The sequence below is a fragment of the Plecotus auritus genome, assembly GCF_963455305.1.
Source record: "Plecotus auritus genome assembly, chromosome: X".
Lineage (NCBI taxonomy): Eukaryota > Metazoa > Chordata > Mammalia > Chiroptera > Vespertilionidae > Plecotus > Plecotus auritus.
Genome location: NC_137784.1, coordinates 9,545,766 through 9,571,785, shown reverse-complemented (window position 1 = coordinate 9,571,785; position 26,020 = coordinate 9,545,766). Strand labels below are relative to the sequence as shown.

At 42.4% G+C, this 26,020-nt stretch overlaps 1 protein-coding gene across 1 annotated transcript in view; it reads right to left on the bottom strand.

The window, feature by feature from the left end:
• Positions 1-4,879: 4,879 nt before the first annotated feature.
• The window catches only part of SYAP1 (synapse associated protein 1), a 33,262-nt gene continuing 12,121 nt past the window's right edge, over positions 4,880-26,020 (bottom strand). The window contains exons 4-9 of the mRNA XM_080652811.1: positions 24,727-24,800; positions 21,077-21,216; positions 14,441-14,586; positions 12,329-12,387; positions 11,737-11,884; positions 4,880-9,247 (exon numbers count right to left, since the gene is read on the bottom strand). Of these exons, the coding sequence (XP_080508937.1) occupies positions 9,120-9,247; positions 11,737-11,884; positions 12,329-12,387; positions 14,441-14,586; positions 21,077-21,216; positions 24,727-24,800 (695 nt within the window). The 3' untranslated portion in view covers positions 4,880-9,119. The remainder of the gene's footprint in view (positions 9,248-11,736; positions 11,885-12,328; positions 12,388-14,440; positions 14,587-21,076; positions 21,217-24,726; positions 24,801-26,020) is intronic.

Genomic DNA, 26,020 nt, shown 5'->3' with positions numbered 1-26,020 from the left:
AAAATAGGTTTATTTGCGTTACACTCATTAATTTGTGCAGTTATTCAGTGTCTGGTAAGTTAATGTTCAAGAAAAAATATTACTTTTTATTAAAATGTTCTATTATTTTATTAACAATTACTCATTTATTTCAGCCCTTTGTATTCAACATGTCTCTACTGAAATATACCTACGTTCCTATGAAAATTGAAGCTTTTTTTTTTTTGCAGCCCACAGAAACTTAAACCTTGTTTATTTGTGATAGATCCTCCCTTCCCCCAACTGATGGACAGAGTATGACATAAACTGCGCCTGGACATTCCTGAGCACCTAACCAGGCACCTTATATGGACTATACAATGAACCACCAATCAGCACCTGCCAAATACCCTAAGCCCCCGATTCCTAAGTACCTAAGTGCCTAATCATGTGCCTTATATGAAACCACCAATCAGCGTGTGCCGAGTACCCTAAGCCCCATCCCTTCCCATTCCTCCCCTCAAAAGGCGTGTTCACTCCTGCATGTGTGCTCTCTTCCTTTGCAAGGCAGCCCGGCCGGGTCCTTCTCCTCTAATAAAGCCTGTGTCCTGGTCTCCGGCCCTCTGTCTCATCTTTCATCTGGTGCCGAAACCCCTCTGTCTCATCTTTCAATTTGGCCTGTGTTAGCCTATGAGTTTGACATGCTTGGTGTACACTCTCACCAGCAGAATATCAATGTTCCCATTGTTTCACATGCTCACCAACTCTTGCTATTTTACATTTTGATGGTCTGGTAGGTGTGAAATCCATCATTTGAAATATTTGCATGTAATTCCATTGTATGGATGAGCCATCACTTTTCAAATCAAGATTCTGGTGTAGGGCATGTAAGTAGTTTCCATTTTTTCTTTTTTATAATCAAAGCGACGTTTGTCCAATTACTTCCTTAGAATAAATTCCAAGAGTGGAAATGCTAGACTAAATGTTTCACGCATTTAAAATTTTGATCCATTTAATCCAACTGTCATTCAAAAGATTTTTCAATTTTACACTCCCATCTACAGTATTTGCCTACCTTCCCCCTTATACCCTTGTCAAAAGTAACTTTTAAAAGAAGTTTTCCTTTTTAAATCTAAATGAGTCACATACTTAATTTTACAAGTCCAATGACACAAGGCTTTTAAAACAGTAGACCCCTGCTTTAGCCAGTTTGGCATGATGGATAGGGCTTTGGCCCATGGACTGAAGGGTCCTGCATTCAATTCCTGGCCGGGGCACATGTGGGAGGCAACCAGTCCATGTGTCTTTCTCACATGTCTCTCTCACATCTATGTTTCTCTGTGTCTCTCCCCTTCCCTTCCACTCTCCCTAAAAAAAAAAAAATCAATAGGAAAAATATTTTAAGATTAACAAATAATAATCTATAATAATAAAAGCGTAATAGGCTAATTAGACTGGATAGCCGAACCACCTCCCAGACATCATTCCAGACGAAGCTGCGGCAGCAGGGGCTGAGGCAGAGGCAGTTAGGGGCTATGAGGCAGGCAGGTGAGCAGTTAAGGGTGATCAGGCAGGCAGGCAGAGTGGATAGGGGTGATGAGGCAGGCAGGCAGAGTGGTTAGGGGCGATCAGGCAGGCAGGCAAGCGAGCAGTTCTGGATTGCGATAGGGATGTCTGACTGTGGGTTTAGGCCCGATCCCACGGCTGGACATCCCCCGAGGGGTCCAGATTGTGAGAGGGTGCAGGCTGGGCTGAGGAAACCCCCCATGCATGAATTTCGTGCACCGGGCCTCTAGTCCTATATAATAAAAACCTAATATGCTAAGTGACTGACTGTTCGACCAGTCGCTATGATGTGCACTGACCATCAGGGGACAGACACTCCGACTGGCAGGTTTAGCTTGCTGCTGGGGTCCGGCCGATCAGGACTGGGCGAAATGGGCCGGACACACCCTGGATCCCTCCTGTGGTCCCTCCCCAGCCCCAATCGTGCACTGGTGGGGTCCCTCGGCCTGGCCTGCACCCTCTCGTAATCTGGGACCCCTCAGGGGATGTTGGAGAGCCAATTTCGGCCCGATCACTGCAGGACAGGCCAAGACCCCACTGGTGCACAAATCTGTGCACTGGACCTCTAGTAATAATAAAAAAAGAGTAGACCCCTGACTTTCCCTACTCCACCCCCACTTCCCAGGAACTCATTTTAAATCTCTTAACAATTTCATGTTAGCTTCTATATCTCATAACATACTTAATAGTGCTCTTTTTTTTAAAAAAAGTTTTTATTGACTTGAGAGAGGAATGGAGAGATAGAAACATCGATGAGAGAAACATTGACATCTATTGGTTGCAGGCACATGCCCTAACTGGGAATCAAACTGGTGACCTCTGCGAGCATGGATCCACTGAGCCACACCGGCTGGCCAAAACAACTCTTTTTTTAAAAAAAATATATTGATTTTTTACAGAGAGGAAGGGAGAGGGATAGAGAGTGAGAAACATCGATGAGAGAGAAACATCGATCAGCTGCCTCCTGCACACTCCCTACTGAGGATGTGCCTGCAACCAAGGTACATGCCCTTGACTGGAATCAAACCTGGGACCCTTCAGACTGCAGGCTGACGCTCTATCCACTGAGCCAAACCTGTTAGGGCCAAAACAACTCTTTTTTGACTTTCAGTTTTGTTTAAAAAAATGTTTTTATTGATTTCAGAGAGGAAGGAAGAGGGAGAGATATAAACATCAATGATGAGAGACAATCATTGATCAGCTGCCCCCTGCATTCACCCTACTGGGGATCGAGCCCACAATTTGGGCATGTGCCCTTGACTGGAATAGAACCTGGGACCCTTCAGTCCACAGGTTGATGCTCTATCCACTGAGCCAAAACAGATAGGGCTGACTTTCAGTTTTAAATTGTGGCAGAGACTGCTAGTTGCCCGCCCTGATACCAGTTTCCTTGGCCATCAAAGTAGTACGCCTCCAGAATTCCTGAGCCTTTCCAGGGTTCTGAAGCATCCAAATGTCTGCGACCTGACTGCTGTTGCTTGCTCTCTTGTTTCTGTCATTATGAATTTATACCATTCCTTTTTATTCATTTAATTTAGTGGACTTTGTGGATGAAGTGGAGATAAATGCATATATTTAATCTGCCATATTCAATCTGAAAGTCTAAGATATTACATACATTTCAGAAAATTAAAAAACACTGAAACAGAATTAAGGTAGTACCTGTTAAAAATGTGTATATTTTTAAAATATACTTTTATTAATTTCAGAGAGGGAGAGGAAGAGACAGAAACATCAATGATGGTTGATCATGATTGACTGCCTGCACGCCTCCCCACTGGGGATCCAGCCCGCAACCTGGGCATGTGCCCTGACAGGGACCTCCTAGTTCATAGATTGGCGCTCAACCACTGAGCCATGTTGGCTGGCGCATCATTGACGTTTCTATCTCTCTCTTCCTCTCTGAAATCAATAAAAATATATATAAAAAGAAAAGCATGGTAATGTGGACAGTAAGACATCCATCCCAGTGTTCTTGTTATGAAATTACTTTTGTGTTGTCCAGATTTTGAGTGTTACCTATTTTCATGCCTTAATTTAACAAGCATGCATTGTTAATTCAATTAACAAATAACACTTTACACTATTGTATTTATGTGCCACACATTTGATAGGGGCATACAATTTAGCTCAGTTCTCAGATCACATTTATGCCCTGCAATCTCCATGAAACAGTTAAAATTGTCGCGTGATATAGCCATTTTGTTCTATCTGGATTAGTGTCTACTGGTAAGTGCAGTAATGGCAGAGAATATTGGGCACTTAATGGCTATTATGATTATAATGTGGATACTTTAGCAGTAACCAAAATTCTCCATTGTGAATTGAACTATAATCGCTACTTATTAGTTCACAGGTTTAATTTTCCAGCTTTATTGAGAACAGGCTTAATTCTTACAGGACCTGGTTAACCTTGTTGAGTGTTAGCTCTAGCCAGCAGAAAGTGCTCATCATTGTTATTAGGAAAGAACAAGGTAGATCAATATATCAGGTGGCTAAAAGTAGGTTTAGTTTTAAGTACATGAAACAGAGCTTATTCTTGTATTATCCTATATAATAAAACCCTAATATGCAAATCAACCAAATGGCGGAACGACCCGTCGCTATGATGCGCACTGACCACCAGGGGGCAGATGCTCAACGCAGGAGCTGCCCCCTGGTGGTCAGTGCGCTCCCACAGGGGGAGTGCCGCTCAGCCAGAAGCCAGGCTCACGGCTGGTGAGTGCATTGGCGGTGGCAGGAGACTCTCCTGCCTCCGCTGCAGGCGGGCAGTAAGGAGTGAGGGTTCTCAGACTGCGAGAGCCCCAGACTGCGAGAGGGATGTCCGCCTGCTGGCTTAGGCCTGCTCCCCATGGGGATCCGGCCTAAGCCGGCAGGCGGACATCCCCTGAAGGGTCCCGGACTGTGAGAGGGAGCAGGCTGGACTGAGGGACCCCCCGCCCCAGTGCATGAATGTCAAGCACCAGGCCTCTAGTCTATATATATAAAAGCCTAAGTGACAGTTATGACCAGATAGTAGCTATGGCACACACTGACCACCAGGGGGCAGATGCTCAATGCAGGAGCTGTCCCCTGGTGGTCAGTGTGCTCCACAGCCAACCTCCCGTGGTCCCGCCCTCCGGCCGGCTGGTCCCAATTGGGACTGGGCGAGACGGCCCCAATCAACCCCGATCGCCCGGCCAGGCCGAGGGACTCCACCTGTACACAAATTCATGCACTGGGCCTCTAGTTATTCATATTATTGTATTATTTGTATTATAACTGTAAACCTATATTTGCCCACCCCTGTATATTATCACTACTGGAGGAGGGAACAATCCCACGATAAGTCTGAGTCAGAACAGTCCTGCTGATTGTGGATTGGAATGATCTTTATTATGGACAACCTACTGCGTTTGAGTAGAAGTCTACAATAAAAGTAAAATGTGTTAAGATTTAACACTATTTCAAGGCAGTTTTAATTTTAACAATAGGAGCCTACATACCAGATAACTGAAATATTTGCAGGCCCTCTTGACCAGAATAGAATTTTTAGTTATTCAGGAAAAACCATTATAACATATCTTACCACTAAAAGTGAGGTTTATTTCTTCAGAATAAATATAACATAGTTTTCCATATTGGAAATAAATCAGGACACACTAAATAAGTGCTGTAAAAAAACAAAGTTTAACAACTGAAATAATAAATGCCTTTATCTAAACAAATCCCGTAGTGTGAAGACCACATAATTTGATGATTTATAAGAAATATATAACTGCATGTGATCAAAGCTTGATTAATATAAAGGGTGTCTCAAAAAATATATACACACTTTGAATAATTATTCATTCCAATGGGTTAAATCTGAAAAGAAACACCAATTGAGCTATCAGCTGTTAAAAGTGTGTGTGTGTGTGTGTGTGTGTGTGTATATTGGGATACCCTGTATATTTGTCATCATTTTTGGGTACTGTAACATGCATTTTGTAATTTTTTCTTATCAATGTATAGAACTACTTATTAAAATGGCCTGTTCTAAATAAAACTGATTATATAAACTATATCAAAATGTCTACCACTTATAATTTTAAAAGCCGAAAACAAAATTTGCTAAAATTAAACTCCCCTATTTTATAGTTGAAAAATGTTTACTTAAAAATGGAGAAAAAAATCTAGTACCAGAAAGAGCAGCCCTATCAAATTATTTAAATTATAGAAGCAGAGTCCTAGCTTTTACAGCAAAGCAGTCAAGGAGGCAAATAAAATATTGCAAGTTGAATGTAATCATTAGTTTTCTATTGGTAAACCTTTAACATGTTCTAAAATCCTCTTTTTAACACTATTTTTATCGTGGAAAACCATCTTGGGTATAGCGCATCTGAAAGCACTGTGAGTACAAGTATAACTACTGCTTTATTTCCTAAAAGCTTCTCTAGTTTAACATTTCACAAATTACAAATTGAGATTTCCCACTTTCTGTAAGATTTCCCACTTTTGAGTATATAAGGAAATTGTGATATTGTACCCGAGTCTGCCATAGCAGAGCACAACCTCCTGCTAAGACTGGCCAACTCAGCTGAGGATTTGACAAGCTTGCCACAAACTGCCATAACCGTAAAAATGGATGTTATTTCTTGTATAATACTGCTCCATGTACCTAAAGCAGGCTTTAAAGACTTAGTTTGAAGTTCTACTACCTTTCAACTATCTCTGTATTTGATTTCATGTGTATAAACATGCCACACAGGCCATTCATCCTTTATAGCCTTCAGAGTGCGTCAGCCCTTGGTTGCCACCGAGCAGCTCAGAGAAATGTCTCAAACACGTAAAATGTTTCTGAGAGCCTCGTTTCTGTGCTTCGTAGTGTCATCCTTTTCCTTAGAAATGTGCATGAGAAACATCTGATTTCACAGGATTATTTGTGTTCCCCTAGGGACTTGGCTCCTCTTAATTTGGCAGTGTGGAAAGGGAAGTGGGCAGTGAGTACCGACTGGAACAGCAGAGGAGGCACTTTTAACTAGAAAGATACTGTCAGCCAAGGATGACAGTGGCTGGGCAAAAAGTAAAAAGCACCAGAATCCTCAGCTGCATCAGCACATTAGTCCAGAGCGTTTCCCCCTAAAGACCATTGTAACCTCCATGGAGTCTAGGCCAGCAGGTGTGGGGCGGGGCCCGAGACCCTGCATTTCTAACAAACTCCCAGGACAGGCAGCTCATGCTGAGCTAGTAGTGAGTAGTATAATCCCCTTAGTGTGATGAAGTATGTGCATATTTGAACATTCTGTGAAGTTTATGTGTGTTTATTATGCTCAGTGTACTTTGTTGGCTAAGCCCTAGGTATGTAATACTCAGAAATTTTCCACCAAACATGGTTACAAATTATTTTGCCCTTTAAAGGAATAACACTTCAGTTACCTGTATAATTTACAAAATAACATTTTACTCTTTGATGAATCCATGAAAATATAGCCTATTTTTATGCTGTGTATAAAGTCTTACTTTATCCTTTTATTTTTCACAGGGCAATGCACAATTAGGTTGTTTTTAAATGAAATGAGTATCACATAAAATTGACAGTAACAACAGTAACATTCTTCTATTATCACTTTAGGTTTTTAACTTTCTCTGAAACCTTTTTGGTATTTATTCAACATTCATCAATAAGAATTTTAGAGCATATACTAAGAGCCAAGCACTATCATATCCTGATCTGCTGATATCTAGGATTTTCAGCAACTTAAAAACATTTAGCACGTTTCTTTCCCTCCAGTAAACTCTGTTTAAACAAATAAACCGTTTCCTTTAATAGAATTATTTCAGAAATTGCCAATTATCATCTGTGAACCCAAACTCAGTAATCAGCAACTGTGGCACCACAGTGGAAATCTCTTGATAATGAGTCTGTGGTTTCATGAGTATGTGAGTTTATTTTTCAATCCTCACCTGAGGATACATTTTTCCATTGATTTTTAGAGAGTAGAAAGGAGGGGGAGAGACAGAGAGAAACATTGATGTGTCCTGGTTGCCTCCCAGGTAGGGGATCCAGCCTGCAACCGAGGTACATGCCCTTGACTGGAATCGAACCCAGGACCCCTCAGTCTGAGGGCCAACACTCTATCCACTGAGCCAAACCGGCTAGAGTGAGTATGTGAGTTTATTGCTACAATTCAAGTCATCCTAGTTGAGGACAGTCTGGCTCATTCACACATGTGTATCCCAAACTACAAATATAAGAGTAATGAACACTTGGACCCACACTCAGTTCTCTCATTGACTATACATTTGTCAGAAGACCACAGACTAATTTTTATGGGGCCAAGAATAAAAATACGTATATTTTTCTTATAAAGAATTGTCTTAATTCTATTCCCCTTTATGAAATAAAGGCTTCTTGAAAAATATGAAGGGTTCAGGAAGCAAATGCCTTGGAAGTTAAGCCACCCTGTTCTTTTAAAATGACCATCTTCTAGTTTAGCAGAAGGCAAGTAGGACTGATCAATGAAGTTCCATAAGTTGTACTCAGAGGAACACAATTTTATAAGGACAGTTTAATTAAAACAAACAAAGCTATTTCTATGTGGTGACAATTTAAATAAGAACAAGAGACTTTAAGGTGATCAGGCTTTTGATGGTCATTAATACAAAAAGGATGAGAGGCCCTGCTTTTTATAAAAGCCATGATGTAAAATTTAGAAAACAGTATTATTAAATGTGATATAGTTAAAAAGAAAAGGCCCCAGAGAAAACAATATTTTTGCACAGTGCTTCTCGTCAAATTGTGTGATTTAAAAAAAAAAAAAAAATTTTTTTATTTACTTTTAGAGACAGAGGAAGGGAAAGGAAGAGGAAGGGGGGGGGGAGAGAGAGAGAGAGAGAGAGAGAGAGAGAGAGAGAGAGAGAGAGAGAGAGAAACACCGATGTGAAAGAGAAACATTGATCAGCTGCTTCTTGCACGCCCCCTATTGGGGATGGAGCCTGAGAAACCCAGGCATGTGCCCTGACTAGGAATTGAAGTGACAACCTTTCTGTTAACTGGACAATGCCCAACCAGCTGAACCACACTGGCCAGGGCAAATTTCGTGATGTTTGTACCTTTAAAATCAACATGATTATTTTATCTTTTGGCCTCCAGATGGAATTGTAGAAAATACTTAACAAGAAAACAGTTCCAAAAGTGCTTCCTCTTAAGTTCTTTGGTACTATTTGATAATTTTGAGTTATCAATCCATTAAATACTTTAACATTAAGTGTTATCAACAAAAGTGCCACAAGAAGTACAAATGTTTAGAAAACCACAATTGAAGATTTTCACCTCACGGAAACAGAATTCTAAAATTTTACTTGTGTTTCTGTGGCTAAGATATCAATATTGACCATAAGAACATCATCTCTAACTAGATTTATATTAAAGAAATATTACATAAAACATCCCTTTTTAATGCTTAGAATAACTGTTCTATATATTTCTTAAAGAGGCAAGTTTCAATGTGAAAAAAGAATAATTTTGAGTTTCATAAAGTTATACTCTTTTGTGCCTTTTGATTCAGCGAGGGTTACCAGCTAGAATTTAATGTCAGTTACAGAATGTTAAGGATTCTTATTTAAGCAAACAGTTAATTTTCTTCCTGCAGCAATTTCTCTATTTCCTTATCCCAGTTTTCATCTCGTTTCTCTGATTCTGTCACCACTTCATACTCTTGAAGTTCCTGCTGCAGTTCTTTTTCCCAGTCTGTAGAATCCTCTAAAAGAAACAGAGGAGAAGGAAAAAGATTCTCTCTGAATTTATCATGCTGGCTTTAACAATTCAGTCAACTATAATTACCTGGGTAAGTCCTAGCCATGATCATTTTGATTATCTTAGGCTTCCTCACCATGTGTGCTCAGAAAAACTGAACAAATTTGAACAGTAACCAAGAGAAATTATTAAAAGATAAATTTGTTAATTGTAGAACCAAAGGTATCAGATGTTGTCAGTAGATTGGGGGTATTATTTCGCTTTATCTACACCTCTGCTTTTCCTTCAATTTAACTGGATAATTGATAATATTTGGTTGCAAATTAATTTTTACCATTAACAATGATAATGATAGCAAAGACAGCGACCATTTCTTGAGCACTTACTAAGTTAGACACTGCACTAACCATTCTCTACATATCACTCTTTTTTCCTTCCTTAGAATAATCCATGGACTAGATACCACTGTTATGTACATTTTACAGATGGGGAAATGGAGGCTGAGAGAGGTTAAGGGACTTGCCCAAGATCACACAGCTTGACAGCGAGATATACGTATGGAACCAGATCTGCAGGTTCCACAGCATGTGCTTAACCACTTTAGCAGCAGTATCCCTACAGCAGGGGTGGGGTACATCTGGCCCACGGGCCGTATAAGGCCCACAAAATCATTTTGTCTGGCCCTGCCAAGGCAACCGCAGGTAGGACTGGAAATTCAATAAATCTAGGAGCTTTTCTTATAGCAACATAAATTTATATTAAGTGAATTATTTTAAGTGAATGATGTTATAAATATCCAAATGGCCTGAGAGTGACAAGAAGTCAGGCGGTCTCTTGCTGAATGAAGCCTGGCCCCTCATGTAGGCTCCATCTGAGCTCTCACTCTTGTTTTCCATGTTGAGATTTAGAGCTGCAACTTTCCACTTGAACACTCAATATACCTGTGTGTGTATGCGTGTACATATGTGCATATGTATGCAAAGAACAAAGCATCTGCAGTGTAGTGTTATAAAATGGTGAGAAAACAAAATAAACCAGCTATTTAAAAACTAAAGCCTAAATTCATAATCATCTTTGAAAAATAAGCAAACTTAATAGCTATACAGGAAATAATAACCAAATGTTTTAATTTTTTTGCAGCAGTGACCTCAAGGGAAAAAGAGTGTGCTACGTAACAAGTGATCAATCCCAGAAATGTTACTAATTGCTTACTGGGGGCCAGGCTCCATGTTAGGTACTGTAGGGAACAACTGCACAAGGTGTAACTGCCCTTGAGGAACTTACAATTTAGCTGGGGAGCCAAGCCTACTATAGAAAAGAATATTAAGTGGCCCAAATTACAAGTAGGGCAGGGATTCAGAGAAAGAACAGCTCTCTGGAACAGCCAGGAGCTGGCCTTTGGGAGACGGGCCAGTTTTTTGACCGGTGCTCTCTGAACAACCTATAGGAACAGCCGACTCCCTAAATTGTAAGTCTCAGAAGGCTTCAAGAAACAGTTTTCATCTAATGATGAGCCCAGGCCTTGGCCTTTTTTTTTTTTTTTTTTAAAGATTTTTAGTTGATTTTTACAGAGAGAGGAAAGGAGAGGGAGAGAGAGATAAACATCGATGAGAAGGGAAACATTGATCTGCTGCCTTCTGCACACCCCCATTGGGGATCTAGCTCACAACCCAGGCATGTGCCCTGACTAGGAATTGAACTGGCAACCTCTTGGTGCATGGGTCGACACTCAACCACTGACCCACACCGACAGGCAGCCTTTGCTTTTTTATCTAGTACAGTGGTTGGCAAACTCATTAGTCAACAGAGCCAAATATCAACAGTACAACGACTGAAATTTCTTTTGAGAGCCAAATTTTTTAAACTTAAAAGTTCTTCTAACGCCACCTCTTCAAAACAGACTCGCCCAGGCTGTGGTATTTTGTGGAAGAGCCACACTCAAGGGGCCCAAGAGCCGCATGTGGCTTGCGAGCTGCAGTTTGCCGACCACGGATCTAGTAGAAAGCTAGTAATTTGTCCTGATGTGTCAAAGAAAGCAACCCCCTGCTTGCACTTTTTTTCTAAATTACTTTAGTATTTTAGAGGCAGCCTGCTTCTTCCCAGAAGCGATGCTTTTGTGGCACACAGCAGCTAGTAAAAGAAGCTTCTAGATATAAACATAAACCTAAAGAGCATGACTGCTTTTAAAGCAGAGCGCCAGAGGGCAACATCTCCATGTGAAAGGTGTACTTGCTTTCTCCTCCATTCCTGGCCAACTGTCCTTGGGCTGAGAGGCCTGGGATGCATCACTGGGCCTCAGTTTCTCCTCTCTATGCTTCTGGGCATGTTTAGGGCAGAGGGGTGAGAGATCTGGTCATGTGTGCTAGAATCCTTCTAGTGAACAGAGAAACAATTCTAACGCAAAAGTTATAGCATATTTTTGTACACCTGCGTCATAATAACGACCTACAATAAACATCAGAATTGGGGAACAGAACAGTTATTTTGCTTTGTACCTTCTAATACGGTTGTCTCCTCCTGCTTTTTGTCAAGCACAAGTTGCTCCATTTCCTTCCTCAGATCCTCCTGATCTAAGTTACAGGCATCAAAGGCATCACTGACAAACTCAGAAACGCCTGGGCTGGTAGAAATCTCCTCTTCATCCTGAAATGCAACAAATAAGCTCTGGAAACAGTTTTCTAAGTGACATTTATAGGCTAGACCTCTTGTTCATGGTCACCTGACAGTTAAATACAGCATAATTTTCGTTTCCTCCCTCTGCTAATCCAATAATCACTGCTCTCCAACCTTCTAAGCTGCACAGTTGATTGGTAACAAAACAAGTTACAACCTGAATCTATTGGGTTCAATCACAGTTTGGATCACTCCAATCATTCTGTCCAATCCCCAATGAGCACACCTAGAATGATTTACGCCAGGGAAGTGCCTCAAGTCTGAGCTGTAGGTCCTTAACTATACAAGTACTGGACCCCTCTTCTTCAGATAAGACCTGTACTCATAAGTCATTTGAAATGGTATCTCGGATAGTTAACACAATGACTTCATTTCCAGACATCAACTACTAGGTACAATGTAAAACTGTATTACCTCTTGAGTTTTAAGCTGAGATTTGATTACGACAGGTGGCGTTTTGGGCCGTACTGCCTCTAAGAAGTGAGAATAAAAGAGACAATAATTGCTTGATTCAGTTCTGAATACACATAATAATAACTAAAAAGTCAACAAGTTTAATGATACTAGATAATTTAATGATACTAGAAATGAACTTTTAATGTTATGTTTTCACTTTTTACATTATTATAAGAAACTAGTAGCCCTGTGCATGAATTTGTGCGCCAGTAGCTCTCTGCGGGGCCTGGCCACTCTGCGCCTGTGGCCCAGAGGCCCATCCTCGGCCAGGCGCGGAATGCTTGCCTCGTCGCCGGGGCGATGACGCAAGCATAACCCTCCCCCGCCCCCGGCTGCTCCATGCCTGCTGCCCAGAGGCCTTCCACGGCCAGGGTGGAACGCTTGCCTTGTCGCTGTGGTGACAAAGCAAGCATTCTGCCAGGCTGCTCACACTTCCCATTCTCAACGGCCATCCCCCCGGGACTGGGGGACTCCGGCGGGGCTGAGAGGACTGGGCACCGCCATATTTGTGACAGAGTGATGGTTAATTTGCATATTACCCTTTCTTTTGGGGATATTTTAAACATGTCATCATACTCGATGCCCATTATACAAGATTGTCAGCAGGAATAAATTTTTTTTACTTCAGTGTTAGCAAAATCCATTTGAAGCATAGTTCTGCTCTTTCTTTTAGGATAATGAGAATTAAGTTATTTACCAAGTTTTCCTCTTGTCACAAATGCTGGAAAGTTCAAAGTAAAGTGCAATGCTCAATCACAGCTTCTCCTTTTCTCATGGCTACATTTTGCTATCTTATAAACCTTTAATGAGCCCTGTCTTACGCCCTTTTTGTTACATGGGCAGTATTTGGTAAAATTGCATTTCCCAATAAAATTAATAAAAGGAAATACAAAAGAATGATAGATTCATATAAATATCTATATGTAAAATGCCAAATTTCACTGTGCAGAGCAATTTCATTACATTAGTGCTCTGAACAACCCAATCCTTAGTACATACCACTATGCATAATTATTTAAAATTCCATCAATGGAAAAATCTCCAGTTATAAATAGTACCTATACAAAGCAGATAGTCATGAAATGTTAAATATATAACAAAATTGCCTAGCTGGTGTGGGTCAGTGGTTGAGCATTGACCCATGAACCAAGAAGTCACTGGTTCAATTCTTGGTCAAGGCACATGCCTGGGTTTCGGGCTCAATCCCCAGTAGGGAGCATGCAGGAAGCAGCCAATCGATGTTTCTCATCAATGTTTCTATCTATCCCTCTCTCTCTAAAAAAATAAATAAAAACATATTGAAAATATGTACTTCTTATGTTAATTATTCTTACAGGTATTAAGTCATTGCTGATATTAAATCATTCCCCAACAACCAGAGGTAAACTGTCACAATAAGAATCAAATGTGTAATTTAATGGTGCCTGGCTCTGACCTGGGTATTTGTAAGTTGGAGTGGAATGGAGCTTAGTTCTGCTCTACAGACTACAGCACTGGGGAGACACTGGGTTGAATGGAATACTGAGAAACAAAGAAAAGGGTGGACTGCTCAGTGGAGGTGGTAAAGAGCAATGAAAGAAATGGGAAGATGACTGGTAGTCAAGGGAGAAATAAAAAAAACTGTGCCCAGCAGGTGTGGCTCTGTGGTTGAGTGTGGAACCATGAACAAGGAGATTACAGTTTGATTCCAGGTCAGGGCACATGCCTGGGTTTTGTTGTTGATCCCCAGTACAGGGTGTGCAGGAAGTAGCCAATCAATGATTATCTCTCATCATTGATGTTTCTATCTCTCTCTCCCTCTCCCTTCCTCTCACTGAAATTAATACAAACATATTTAAAAACAAAACAAAACAAAACCTGAAGAATAAGAAAAAGATAGCAAAGTAAAGGAAAGTTTGGTGAAGACTTGTGAGTTGGGTCAGAGAGCGCATTATCTTCTGGAAAGAAGAGTTTTCCTTTAGATAATGATGACATTTCTGGCACATACAAGATGACAAGCTCATGAGGGTCTCTACATTAAGACTATTTTAAAAGTAACTCTCCTTTTCACAGCGAGTTCTCTGAATATACCTGTCAGTGGCAACGCATCATCTCTGCCATGGTTCTTCTCTTTTCCGGCGGCCTGCTGCTGGGCGGCCAGGGCAGTGAGCTGGGCTGACTGCTTAATCAGGGACACACGGTAAAAGTAGTTCCTCCAAAACACTTCTTCCTTCACGCTTTTAAAGACAAACAACACCACATTTGAGCATGCAGGCACACAGATGCATGCAGGGGTTACTTGTTGCATGGAGATTGGAACAGATGATTTTTAGGGGCATTTGCAAATCTAAGGGAGGCTCCAAGGAGTTATTTGCTTACTTTTTTTGTTTGTTTGTTAATATATTTTTATTGATTTCAGAGAGGAAGGGAGAGGGAGAGAGAGAGAGAAACATGAATGATGAGAATCATTGATTGGCTGCCTCCTACACGCCCCCTACTGGGGATCGAACCCAAAACCTGGGCATGTGCCCTGACCAGGAATCGAACCATGACCTCCTGGTTCATAGGTTGATGCTCAACCACTAAGCCACTACAGCTGGGCTTATTTGCTTTTGAAATGAAAGCTGAATAACAGGGTAAAAGAAAACTTACAGAGCCTCAGCATTTTTAGATATTTTAATGATACCAAATTTCCTTCAGCAAAGGAAGACTGGGTGCTGCTGCGAAAGCAGCACAATCACCTGGGAAACTGGAAACAGAGCCAGGACCCCACCAATTATTTGCTGTTTACTGAAGAATTAAGAGCGTCCAAGCAGTGAAAAGAAAGGATCGTGGGTGTTGTTCCTTATGAAAGGAAATGTTTGGTAGCTTGCAAATAACTAGCAATCTGTAGGGGTCAGCATTGAGGTGGGAGATGGTTGATAATGCAACATGTGAGTCTGAACTGGATCCTTTCGCTAAAAAAGGTATTATTGGGACATGTGGTAAAACCAGAATAGGGTCTGAGAATTAAGAGTAAAAACCCGGAAGTGACATTTCCTGATTTGGGTGGTTACATAGTAGTTATGCAGAAAAATCCTTGTTTGTAGAAAATACACACTAAAGTAATCATGAATGATGGAGCATCAGAATGACTCAGAAAAATGACAAAGAAAAAAGTTCTTTAGACTGTACTTCTCACCTTTCTATAAATTTGCTGATGAATGTACCTCCCCCACCCAACCCCCAAACCAAGGACAGCCAAGGAACAGCTTTGGTGACTTGTGGGATGTGTGTGGTGTTTTTTGTTCTTGTTTTTTTTTGTTTTGCCTGGAGGAGTTGTTTTATGTTCTAAAAATGCTTTGCTAGTAAAAATGACAAGAGTATAAGAGAATGTCTCTTTACCTCCTGCTTTATTAGAAGGTTCTTAGAATGGGGGAATATCAAGGAAGAAAGTATGACAGAAAAACTTGGAAGGAGTAGAAGAAAATCAGTGAGAACTAAGAAAACACTGAGGACCAGGCTTGTGAATGAGGACAGGGCTTGCCTTAGAAAGGATATCAGAACACAGGGTGGTCACATCAGTAAATAGCCAAACTGGGCCAGGAAGCTAGCTTTTAAAGTGCCACAGGCAAAATGCAAGATTATTTCCACAAACCAGGCCAGGTAACAAGCTGACATGATGCTAGATACAGCCATCTTTTCTTTCATTAATTCCACCAACATTTACTGAACGCACATGCTCTAGGCCCCATGCTAGGTGCTGGGGGGCGGGTTAAGGGATGGATAAGACAAGTTGTCAACACAGATGGTCACGGCTATAATGACCTCTTACTTGCTCAGTTCTGACCACGTGCCACGAAGCATTTCCCAAACTCATGTGGCCTCAGAAGTCTCTCTCTCTTTTTTTTTTTTAATAGACCCTTCCTTTTTTGGGGGCTTTCATATTTTTTTATTTTTTATTTTTATTGATTTCAGAGAGGAAGGAAGAGGGAGAGAGAGAAACATCAATGATGAGAGAGAACCACTGACTGGCTGCCTCCTACAAGCCCCCCACTGGGGATCAAGCCCACAACCCAGGCATGTGCCCTTGACCAGAATTGAACCTGGGACCCTTCAGTCCGCAGGCCGACGCTCTATCCACCGAGCCAAACCGGCTAGAGCAGAAGCCTCTTTTTCTTATAACACCTCTTGGAAGTAGTTTGGCAGGAGGGAGACTTGGTTTAACAGCAGTTAATAAGGACTTCTAGCTGACTACAGCTGCTGGAAGAGCTAATGAAATCTTAGGCTGCACACAAGATTCACTAGAGTGTGCTCTTCTGCAATCAGACAACACACCATATCCACTTCGGAAAACTTACTTTCAGAAGGTAATCACTGGGAAGGTGAGGGGTACATAGACTTAAGACACCTGGGGAACAAAGGCAGGACCTAGGGCATTTACCTGGGTAAATTCAGGGGCCTTAAACCATACCACCACAGCCATACAAAAATGAGACTAACTTTCCCATGAGGTAGTGAGCCGCCTGAATATTTTCAAGGTCACTTTTTGTTGTTGTTAATCATCACCAGAGCATCATTGATTTTTTTTTAGAGATAATGTAAGGGAGGGGGAGAGACAAAGAGAGAAACATCAATGTGAGAGACACACTAACTGGTTGCCTCCCATATGTGCCCCGGCCTGGGGTCAGGGGTCAAGCTTATGACCAATATATATGCCCTTGATGGGAATTGAACCTGAGACCCTTCAGTCCGCAGGTCGATGCTCTAACCACTTAACTACCCAGCTAGTGCTCAAGGTCACTTTTACTTCTGAACTCTAGGAAATGTCCAAAATGAACAGTGTACTATCTACAGTGGATCATTGGCAATGTTTGCTCTCTTAATAAAAACAAACATCTGGCCCTGGCCAATGTGGCTCAGTTGGCTGTGCCTTGTCCCATGCACCAAGGGGTCACCAGTTCAATTCCTGGTTGGGGCACATGCCTGGGTTGGGGCTTGATCCCCAGGAGGGAGGTGTATAGGAGGTAGCTGATTGATGATTCTCTTTCTACCCTCTTCCCACTTCCCCTTCCTCTCTCTAAAATCAATAAAAACATACTTAAAACACACACACACACACACACACACACAGACTGGATTATTTTCTTTTCCTAGAGTCCTCTCCATCTTGATGTAAGAAGCAGTCACAGGCACACTGCAGAAGTATTTGGTTACCCTCTGATGGGAGTCACAATGCAGATGACATAGTAAAGGTTCTAAGAGGCCTTACAATAAAAATCCACCCAATGTAGCAACTCCCAAACATTTATTTGACCACTTATGCTCCAAGGACTATTTTAAGACATTAGTATGCTTTGAACAGCCTCTAGGAAACAATGGGCATATGTACAAGTCTATGTCCCAGGAAAGGATTGATTTCCCTACTGTCACCAGAAAATTGCATTTCTGCGTGTCAGAAGGAAAACTCCTTATTTATGTGTGATGGCTCATTTTTGTTTTATATTATTATGGAAATTTCAACCAAAGTGGAAAGACTAGAAAAAAGAACCCCCATGTACCCTGGACCTAACTTTAAGAAATACTACCATTGCCCTGGCTGATTGGCTCTGGATAGAGCGTTCACTTGCGGACTGAAGGGTCCTGGGTTCAATTCCGGTCAAGGGCACACGCCTGGGTTGTGAGCTCAATCCCCAGTAGAGGGTGTGCAGGAGGCAGCCAATCGATTATTCTCTCTCATCATTGATGTTTCTAACACTCTCTCCCTCTCCCTTCCTCTCTGAAATCAATAAAAATATATTTTCAAAAAAGAGAAAAAGCCCTAACCGGTTTGGCTCAGTGGATAGAGCGTCAGCCTGCGGACTCAAGGGTCCCAGGTTCGATTCTGGTCAAGGGCGTGTACCTTGGTTGCGGGCACATACCCAGTAGGGAGTGTGCAGGAGGCAGCTGGTCGATGTTTCTCTCTCATCAATGTTTCTAACTCTCTATCCCTCTCCCTTCCTCTCTGTAAAAAATCAATAAAAATATATTTTAAAATAAAAAAAAAAATAAAAAAAAGAGAAAAAAAGAAATACCACCATTTTGCAAGTCATGTTTCATCTATGCCTCCTCCCCTGCACACAACACTTTTATTTGGGGGGAGGTTGGAAAATTTTAAGGCAATGACAGATATCACATCCTTTCATCTATAAACTAGAGGCCTGATGCATGAAGATTCGTGTAAGAATGGGCCTGCCTTCCCCTGGCTGCCGGCACCACTTTCACTCTGGCTGGAGCCACCTTTTTGCCTTCCCACACTGCCCAGAGGCCTGGAGCTGCTGGGGTGGTGTGGAACGCCTATGTTGTCGCCATGGCAAAGACACAAGCGTCCCGCCCCGCCCCCGGCTGCTTGGCACCTGCGTATGCAAATTAACCCACCATCTTTGTTGGGTTAATTTGCATATACTCCTGATTGGCTGGTGGTCATCGTGAAGGTACGGTCAATTTGCATCTTTCTCTTTTATTAGTGTAGATACTTCAGTAAGCATTTCTAACAGATAAAGACTTATAAAACCAACCCTAATTTCTAAAAGCATCCCTAACAGAATTAGCAGTAGGAAAAGTGGAATTATATTACTTAATGGGCAGCTTACTTAGCCAGCGACAAATCTGAAATACTATTTGCCAAATACCAATTCTCCAAGCTTTAAAAAAATCTAAAATTACTGTCAGCAGTGAGAGGGAGTCCAGAATTGTCAAAAACCGAAACTATGGACAGTGATATGCCTGCCAGGAGCACCCCAGGCCAAATGTCCCAGCATCTCAGGGCCTCTGGACAGTCCCTAGAGCACTGGCAGAGAGCACACTGCATGGCCCATGTTGATTCCAAGGTCTTCACGCTGGCAGAGCCTTCAGGTGCGAAGTCCACCTGGATCCCAGAGCTTTGCTGCTCCTCTCTCAGAAAGAGGCAGCTATTCAAAATAGGTACAACCTCAAATTCTGAGATAAAAGAGCTTCAAACAGATACATACAAATGAGGTGTTCAAAAGGCAGCTCCCAGGGTTTTTTGAGCATAACAGTAATTCATCACCAATATATTAGTGATTACGGAGAGAAGAGTTTCACTAAAAAGAAAAAAATAAAGGATTCTATATAACTGTTGTTCCAAGTCTGGGCTCAAGACAGGAGCAGCAGTGGAGAGGCCCTCAAGGAGCGTTGAGATGGTCTGGACTCTCATGGTGCCCCTTCTAGCCAGGGACTGTGCTAAGCCACCTGCACTCAGGGTTGGCTGGCACAATTGAGAATGGGGATGGAACGATGTACGGAAGCAACAGGGGCCAGGCTCTGCCTGTTATTCTGCCCTCTGCCACGCAGGGGGCTGAGGAGCTCTCTCGGGGAAGCCACCAGGCCTAAAAGGCCTATGGGAACACACAGCCCCAACTATGTCTCAGCATGGTGCCTTCACCCAAAGGACGGGTAAAGAAAAGCCTGCAACATGAAGACAGAGCCCAAAGCAAACACAAAAGTTCACAGAAAAAAGCAGAGAGAAAAGAGCTATCTTAAGAAAACTATACTTCAGTTGATTGAGTGTCATACCACGCACCAAGAGGTTGCCAGTTAGATTCCCGATCAGGGCATGTGCTCAGGTTTTTGGCCTTGATCCCCAGTAGGAGGTGTGCAGGAGACAGTCAATTGATGTTTCTCTCTCATCGATGTTTCTATCTCTCTCGCCTTCTCCCTACCTCTCTCTGAAATCAATTAAAAAAACCCACCGTATTTTTTTTTTTTAAAAAGTACTACTCTTCATGACTTAGAGAACAGTAAGACACTGCACCCATATAGTAAGAACATAGTGCTAGAAAAAAGGAACACTCATGTTGTTGACTCTAAAAATTTGACACTCAAAACCAGGGACTGGCATTAGAAAAGGTGAGGAAGAGCCTGTGGTGGCAGAGGGGACGAGAAGAGGGCCCACTGCTGATGGCTATCACAGAAGACATTATGCTTGTCTTGAAGCTGGAACTTCAAGGACAGGCAGGGACCTGGGGAGGGGACAGTGCCTTTGGGCAGAGGAAAAGCCTCAGGTGGGAAAGAGGATAAGAACACTGCTGCCAGGGAGCAGAGCGGAGTGCAGGGAAGACAGCAGCCGGTCCTGATGGGCCTCACAGACGTTAACTTAAATGCACTCTACCTTCTAAGCAGGGATTAAAGAACACATCTCACATCTCAGCTCCACCCCAAATTTCCCAAAAGTCCACTCTTCATTTCGATTCTATGGCACCGTGTGTGTGTGTGTGTGTGTGTGTGTGTGTGTGTGTGTGTGAAAATGAGAGAGAGAGAGAGAGAGAGAGAGAGAGAGAGAATGGTGCTGAAGGGCCATAGAGCCCGTTTTTATGAAGAGAGTCTGAGACTTTCCTGGCCCCCATTCCATAATTCTCCCCTGACACTGTGCACACCACCGAGGCCATTAGAAAATCCAAATACAGCCCAGTCAGCATGGCTCAGTGGTTGAGCATCAACCTATGAACCAGGAGGTCACGGTTTGATTCCTGATCAGGACACATGCCCAGGTTGCGGGCTCAATCCCCAGTAGGGGACATACAGGAGGAAGCTGATCAATGATTCTCTGTCATCATTCATGTTTCAATCTCTCTCTCCCTTTCCCTTCCTCTCTGAAATCAATAAAAATGTATTTTTTTTTAAAAGAAAGAAAATGCAAATACACGTTTTGTGAGCAGCACCACTCAGGCTCGCGAATACAGTGCTTACAGTTTAGGAACAAGGGCGAATCTCATCCTGCTCAGCAGTTCATCCTCTTGGAGCATGACCAGGGCAACAGGGTACATTTGATCAAAGTCAAAATGAAATTGCACGCCGATTGGAGGGTCACGAAGGAAGTTCCTCTTGTCCTTTGATGAAAAGGGGAAAAACCACAGAACACAATTAATATGTTCCAATGCATCACTGACTTGATGAATATTGAATTCTCCTAAAGACTTCACCGCAGTCTCCAATGAGCTATTGTTAACTTGTCCACTTAAGAGAGAGCAGAGAAAGGCTGATCTTTTCATATATTTTTAAGTCTCAATTGGAGAGCCTTGAGGAAATTAATCATGCAATTAGTTGAAATTATATAGCTTGAAATCATACGAACACATCTGTTTTAGTGGGCACTGTTGGGTATGTGAAAACTAGTGTAGATAATCTTAGAAACATTCTAACCTAAAATTGAAGTCAGCTAACCATGGTGGTCATATCAGAAAAGCAAGCCTGGCTGGCGTGGCTCAGTGGCTGAGCGTCGACCTATGAACCAGGAGGTCACGGTTTGATTCCCAGTCAGGGCATATGCTTGGATTGCAGGCTCTATCCCATGTGGGACGCGCAGGAGGCAGCCAATAAATGATTCTCTCTCATCACTGAAGTTTCTATTTCTCTCTCCCTCTCCCTTCCTGTCTAAAAAATAAAAAAAAATAAAAATATTAAAAAGAAAAGCAAAACCCACCATGCAATTCACTTCTCAAGTGTGTACAGACCATGCTTTCGTCACACCTCTCTACAGAAGGCCAAGGCCCAGGCTCTGCCTGACAAATGTCTGTGAAGCTCCACAGGTCAGTCAGGGCCCAGGAATGTGATGGTGACAGAGAGACATAGTGCAGCTTCTTCACAGAGCATGGCCAGGCTGGAAAAAGGCCTGTTATTGTTGGTTCAGTCAACAAGTCTTCGCTCAGCCATAGTGTTAGGGCCCCTAGCTTCTTTGTCACAACACTGTGAAGCAAGCACTTCCATCCTCACTTTACAGATGAGGAAAATGGATCAGGGAAGCAAAATGGCTTGTCTAACGTCAGGTATGTATTATAATGAGTGGCAGGGCCAGGACTCCAGTCCTCCCCTTCCAGGGTCGAGTATTCCTCCCACTCCAGCACAGCCCCAATGGGCTGCTATGCATCTCGCAAGCTCTGTCCACTTTACGACATTCACTTTACTCTACATGATAAACACTGTTACAAGTGTGACAACACTATAGGGACAGCAAGATATAGAGATCCTGCCACCTTGAATTTATGCAGAGCCTCCACCTTTCTCACATAACCCTCTCGGCTGCTCACTCCTGCAGACTGCCTCCTGCAAGTTTCCAATGGAAAAGGTGTGGTGCTAGGATGCTTGCAGTGGACAGGAGGATCCTATATAATAAAGAGCTAATATGCTAATTAGAGGGGACAATGGAACGACCTTCCAGAACGACCAGTGGGTGGGAGGCAGGGCCATGGGGCCACCGGGGCCGCCTCAGCCCCAGCAGCACCGACTGCTGCCACCCTCTGTAGGATGATTGATGGGGGGAGGGGGGGCTCTGTGATTGATCGCCCTGCAGAGGGTGGCGACAGCCAGGGCTGCGAGGGCCAAGCCCCTTGCATGAATTTCATGCATCGGGCCTCTAGTAGTGAGTAACAGGCTCCCCTCAACTCTCCCTTGCCTTGCTGGATATCAATCTCCTTTTAAAAATATCTGACAAATAACAACTTTAAGTGAATTCTTCTTCATGCTGCTGCACTCAGGTTTAGATGTCTTAAACTAAAGGTTAGAGAACCCACAATCCATTATGAGGTACAGTCAACACACTGACAAAATAAAATGTCATACAAACATTTTGTTATGAGTGTATTAAAATTGGAGTCTCATTAAAAAGAAATTTAAGCCGAAACCGGTTTGGCTCAGTGGATAGAGCGTTGGCTTGCGGACTGAAGGGTCCCGGGTTCGATTCCGGTCAAGGGCATGTACCTTGGTTGCGGGCACATCCCCAGTGGGAGGTGTGTAGGAGGCAGCTGATCGATGTTTCTCTCTCATCGATGTTTCTGGCTCTCTATCCCTCTCCCTTCCTCTCTGTAAAATATCAATAAAATATATATATATATATAAAAAAGAAATTTAACCTTCCTTCACAGAAGATCCTCATATGGCCTGTGACCCAGTCAGCACACAACATGGAACTCCAACAGGGCACTACTGTGACTCTCCAATGCCCCTGGGCCCACTACATCCAACCTGGAAGAACTGTGACAGTCATGTCTCTCTTGCTTTTTAAAAAAATATGTATTTTATTGATTTTTTACAGAGAGGAGGGAGAGGGATAGAGAGCCAGAAACATCGATGAGAGAGAAACATCGATCAGCTGCCTCCTGCACACCCCCTACTGGGGATGTGCCCACAACCAAGGTAATGCCCTTGACTGGAATCGAACCTGGGACCCTTGAGTCCGCAGGCTGACGCTCTATCCACTGAGCCAAACCGGTTAGAGCAGTCATGTCTCTCTTTATAGTTAGCCACCTCTCGTTAGCCAAGAAAAAAAAATCCAAAGACAAAGCTTTTCTCGATAGGGCACATTTACTAGGGAATGAGGTTGGCTTGGAATTCCTCTGACATGGCCTATGACCCTGCTGATTAGTGTATAAAGGGATGTCGCCAAATCTCCCCCTTTCCTATAGACTGAGCATTAATAACCAAGGCAAAAAACTGGCATGGCTCAGTGGTTGAACACTGACCTATAAACCAGGAGATCCTGGTTCAATTCCCAGTCAGGGCACATGCCCAGATTGCAGGTTCAGTCCCCAGTGGGAGACGTACAGGAGGCAACTGATCAATGGTTCTCTCTCATCACTTATGTTTCTCTCTCTCTCCCCCCTTTCCCTTCCTCTCTGAAATCAGTAAAGATATATTAAAATAATAATAATCCTATATAATAAAAGGCTAATATGCAAATTGACCAAACAGAACGACAGGTCACTATGACGTGCACTGACCACCAGGGGGCAGACGCTCAACGCAGGGGGAGTGCCGTTCAGCCAGAAGCCAGGCTCATGGCTGGCGAGCGCAGCAGCGGTGGCGGGAGCCTCTCCTACCTCCCACCTCCGCAGATGTCTGACTGCTGGTGGGGAGCGGGCCTAAGCCATCAGTTGAAATTTCTTTTGAGAGCCAAATTTTTTAAACTTAAACTTCTTCTAACGCCACTTCTTCAAAATAGACTCGCCCAGGCCGTAATATTTTGTGGAAGAGCCACACTCAAGGGGCCAAAGAGCCGCATGTGGCTCACGAGCCGCGGTTTGCCGACCACTGGGTTAGAGCATCATCCCGAAACACCAAGGCTGTAGGTTCGATCCCAGGTCAGGGCACACATATAAGCATCAACCAATGAATGCATAAATAAGTGAGACAACAAATCTCTCTTTCTACCCCCTTTCTCTTTCTCTCTAAAATAAATCAATAAAAATTATAAGAAAAGTTAGTGAAAAAAATAGTGAAAGTTGATATGTACATTCCTAACAACTTAAAAGATTTTAAAAATTGTATAGAAGAAAAACATCTGCTAAAGATAAAATTGTGATATGAAGAAAGTACTTCTACACAGAATATCACAAGATACTTACAGCTGATAAGGCCAAAATCTGTTGTTGAATTGTTTCTTCATCATTACTGTCAACCCATGGGGGCACTGCTGCTTCTGAAAGGTTTGTTAACAGTCAAAAAGAAAAGAAAAAAAACAAACAAATTACAAGGGTTACTCTGCAATTGTGGTTTGAAAAAATGAGCAAGTTTCCATACAACCATTTTAGCAAATTACTACTGAGTTCCAAATATGACCATTCATCATAATTTCCAGACTTTTTTTTGGTTAATCCTCATCTGAAGTTATTTTTCCATTGATTTTTAGAGACAGTGGAAGGGAGTGGGAGAGACAGAGAGAAACACTGATGTGAGAGAAACACATTGATTGGTTGCCTCCTGCACGCACCCTGACGAGGGCTGGGGAAGCTGCAACTGAGGTATGTGCTCTTGACCGGAATCGAACCTGGGACCCTTCCAGTTCGAGGGCCGATGCTCTAACCACTGAGAAAACTGGCTAGGGCATAATTCCCAGACTTAATGCATAAATCTTATGCATGTATGTATTTGGTTAAAAAAAAATTACTTGAATTATACAGTGAAGAAACTGTGCAACACCTTGACCAGGTGACCAAAATCAACATCACCATCGAGAGAGACATGGCCATTGTGGGTCTTCAAATGTGATACCTTGAGAAAGACACATTATCTAAGCAGAATTCTGGCCAAAAATGCATAATCTGCATCTAATTATAATCTAATCACAAGGAAATATACAAAACTAAAATGAGAAATGGTCTATTTAATAATAAAAAAGGAGGGCTATTCTTCAAAACCACTAATGTCATAAAAGACAAAGAAAGGCTGTGGAAATGTTCCAGATTAAGGGAGACTAAGATATGTGACAAAAAATGCAATCCTGTACCCTGGACTGGATGCTATGTTGAGGAGGAAAATATATAAAGGATTTTACTGGGTCAATGACAAAATTTGAATGTGAGTATTATATAAATATTAAATTTCCTAAAGCTGGAAAACTAACAATCTGGGTAGAAGGTATTTTCTGTACTAGTTTTATTGTTGCAACTTTTCTGTATATTGAGATTATTTCCAAATAAAAGTGTTTCTTTTTAAAGAGATTTAAAAATATATGTTTATTGATTTCAAAGAGGAAGGGAGAGGGAGAGGGAGATAGAAACATCAATGATGAGAATCATGGATCGGCTGCTGCCTGCATGCCCCCCACTGGGGATGGAACCAGGAACGTGGGCATGTGCCCTGACCAGGAATTGAACCGTGACCTCCTGGTTCATAGGTCGACACTCAACCACTGAGCCA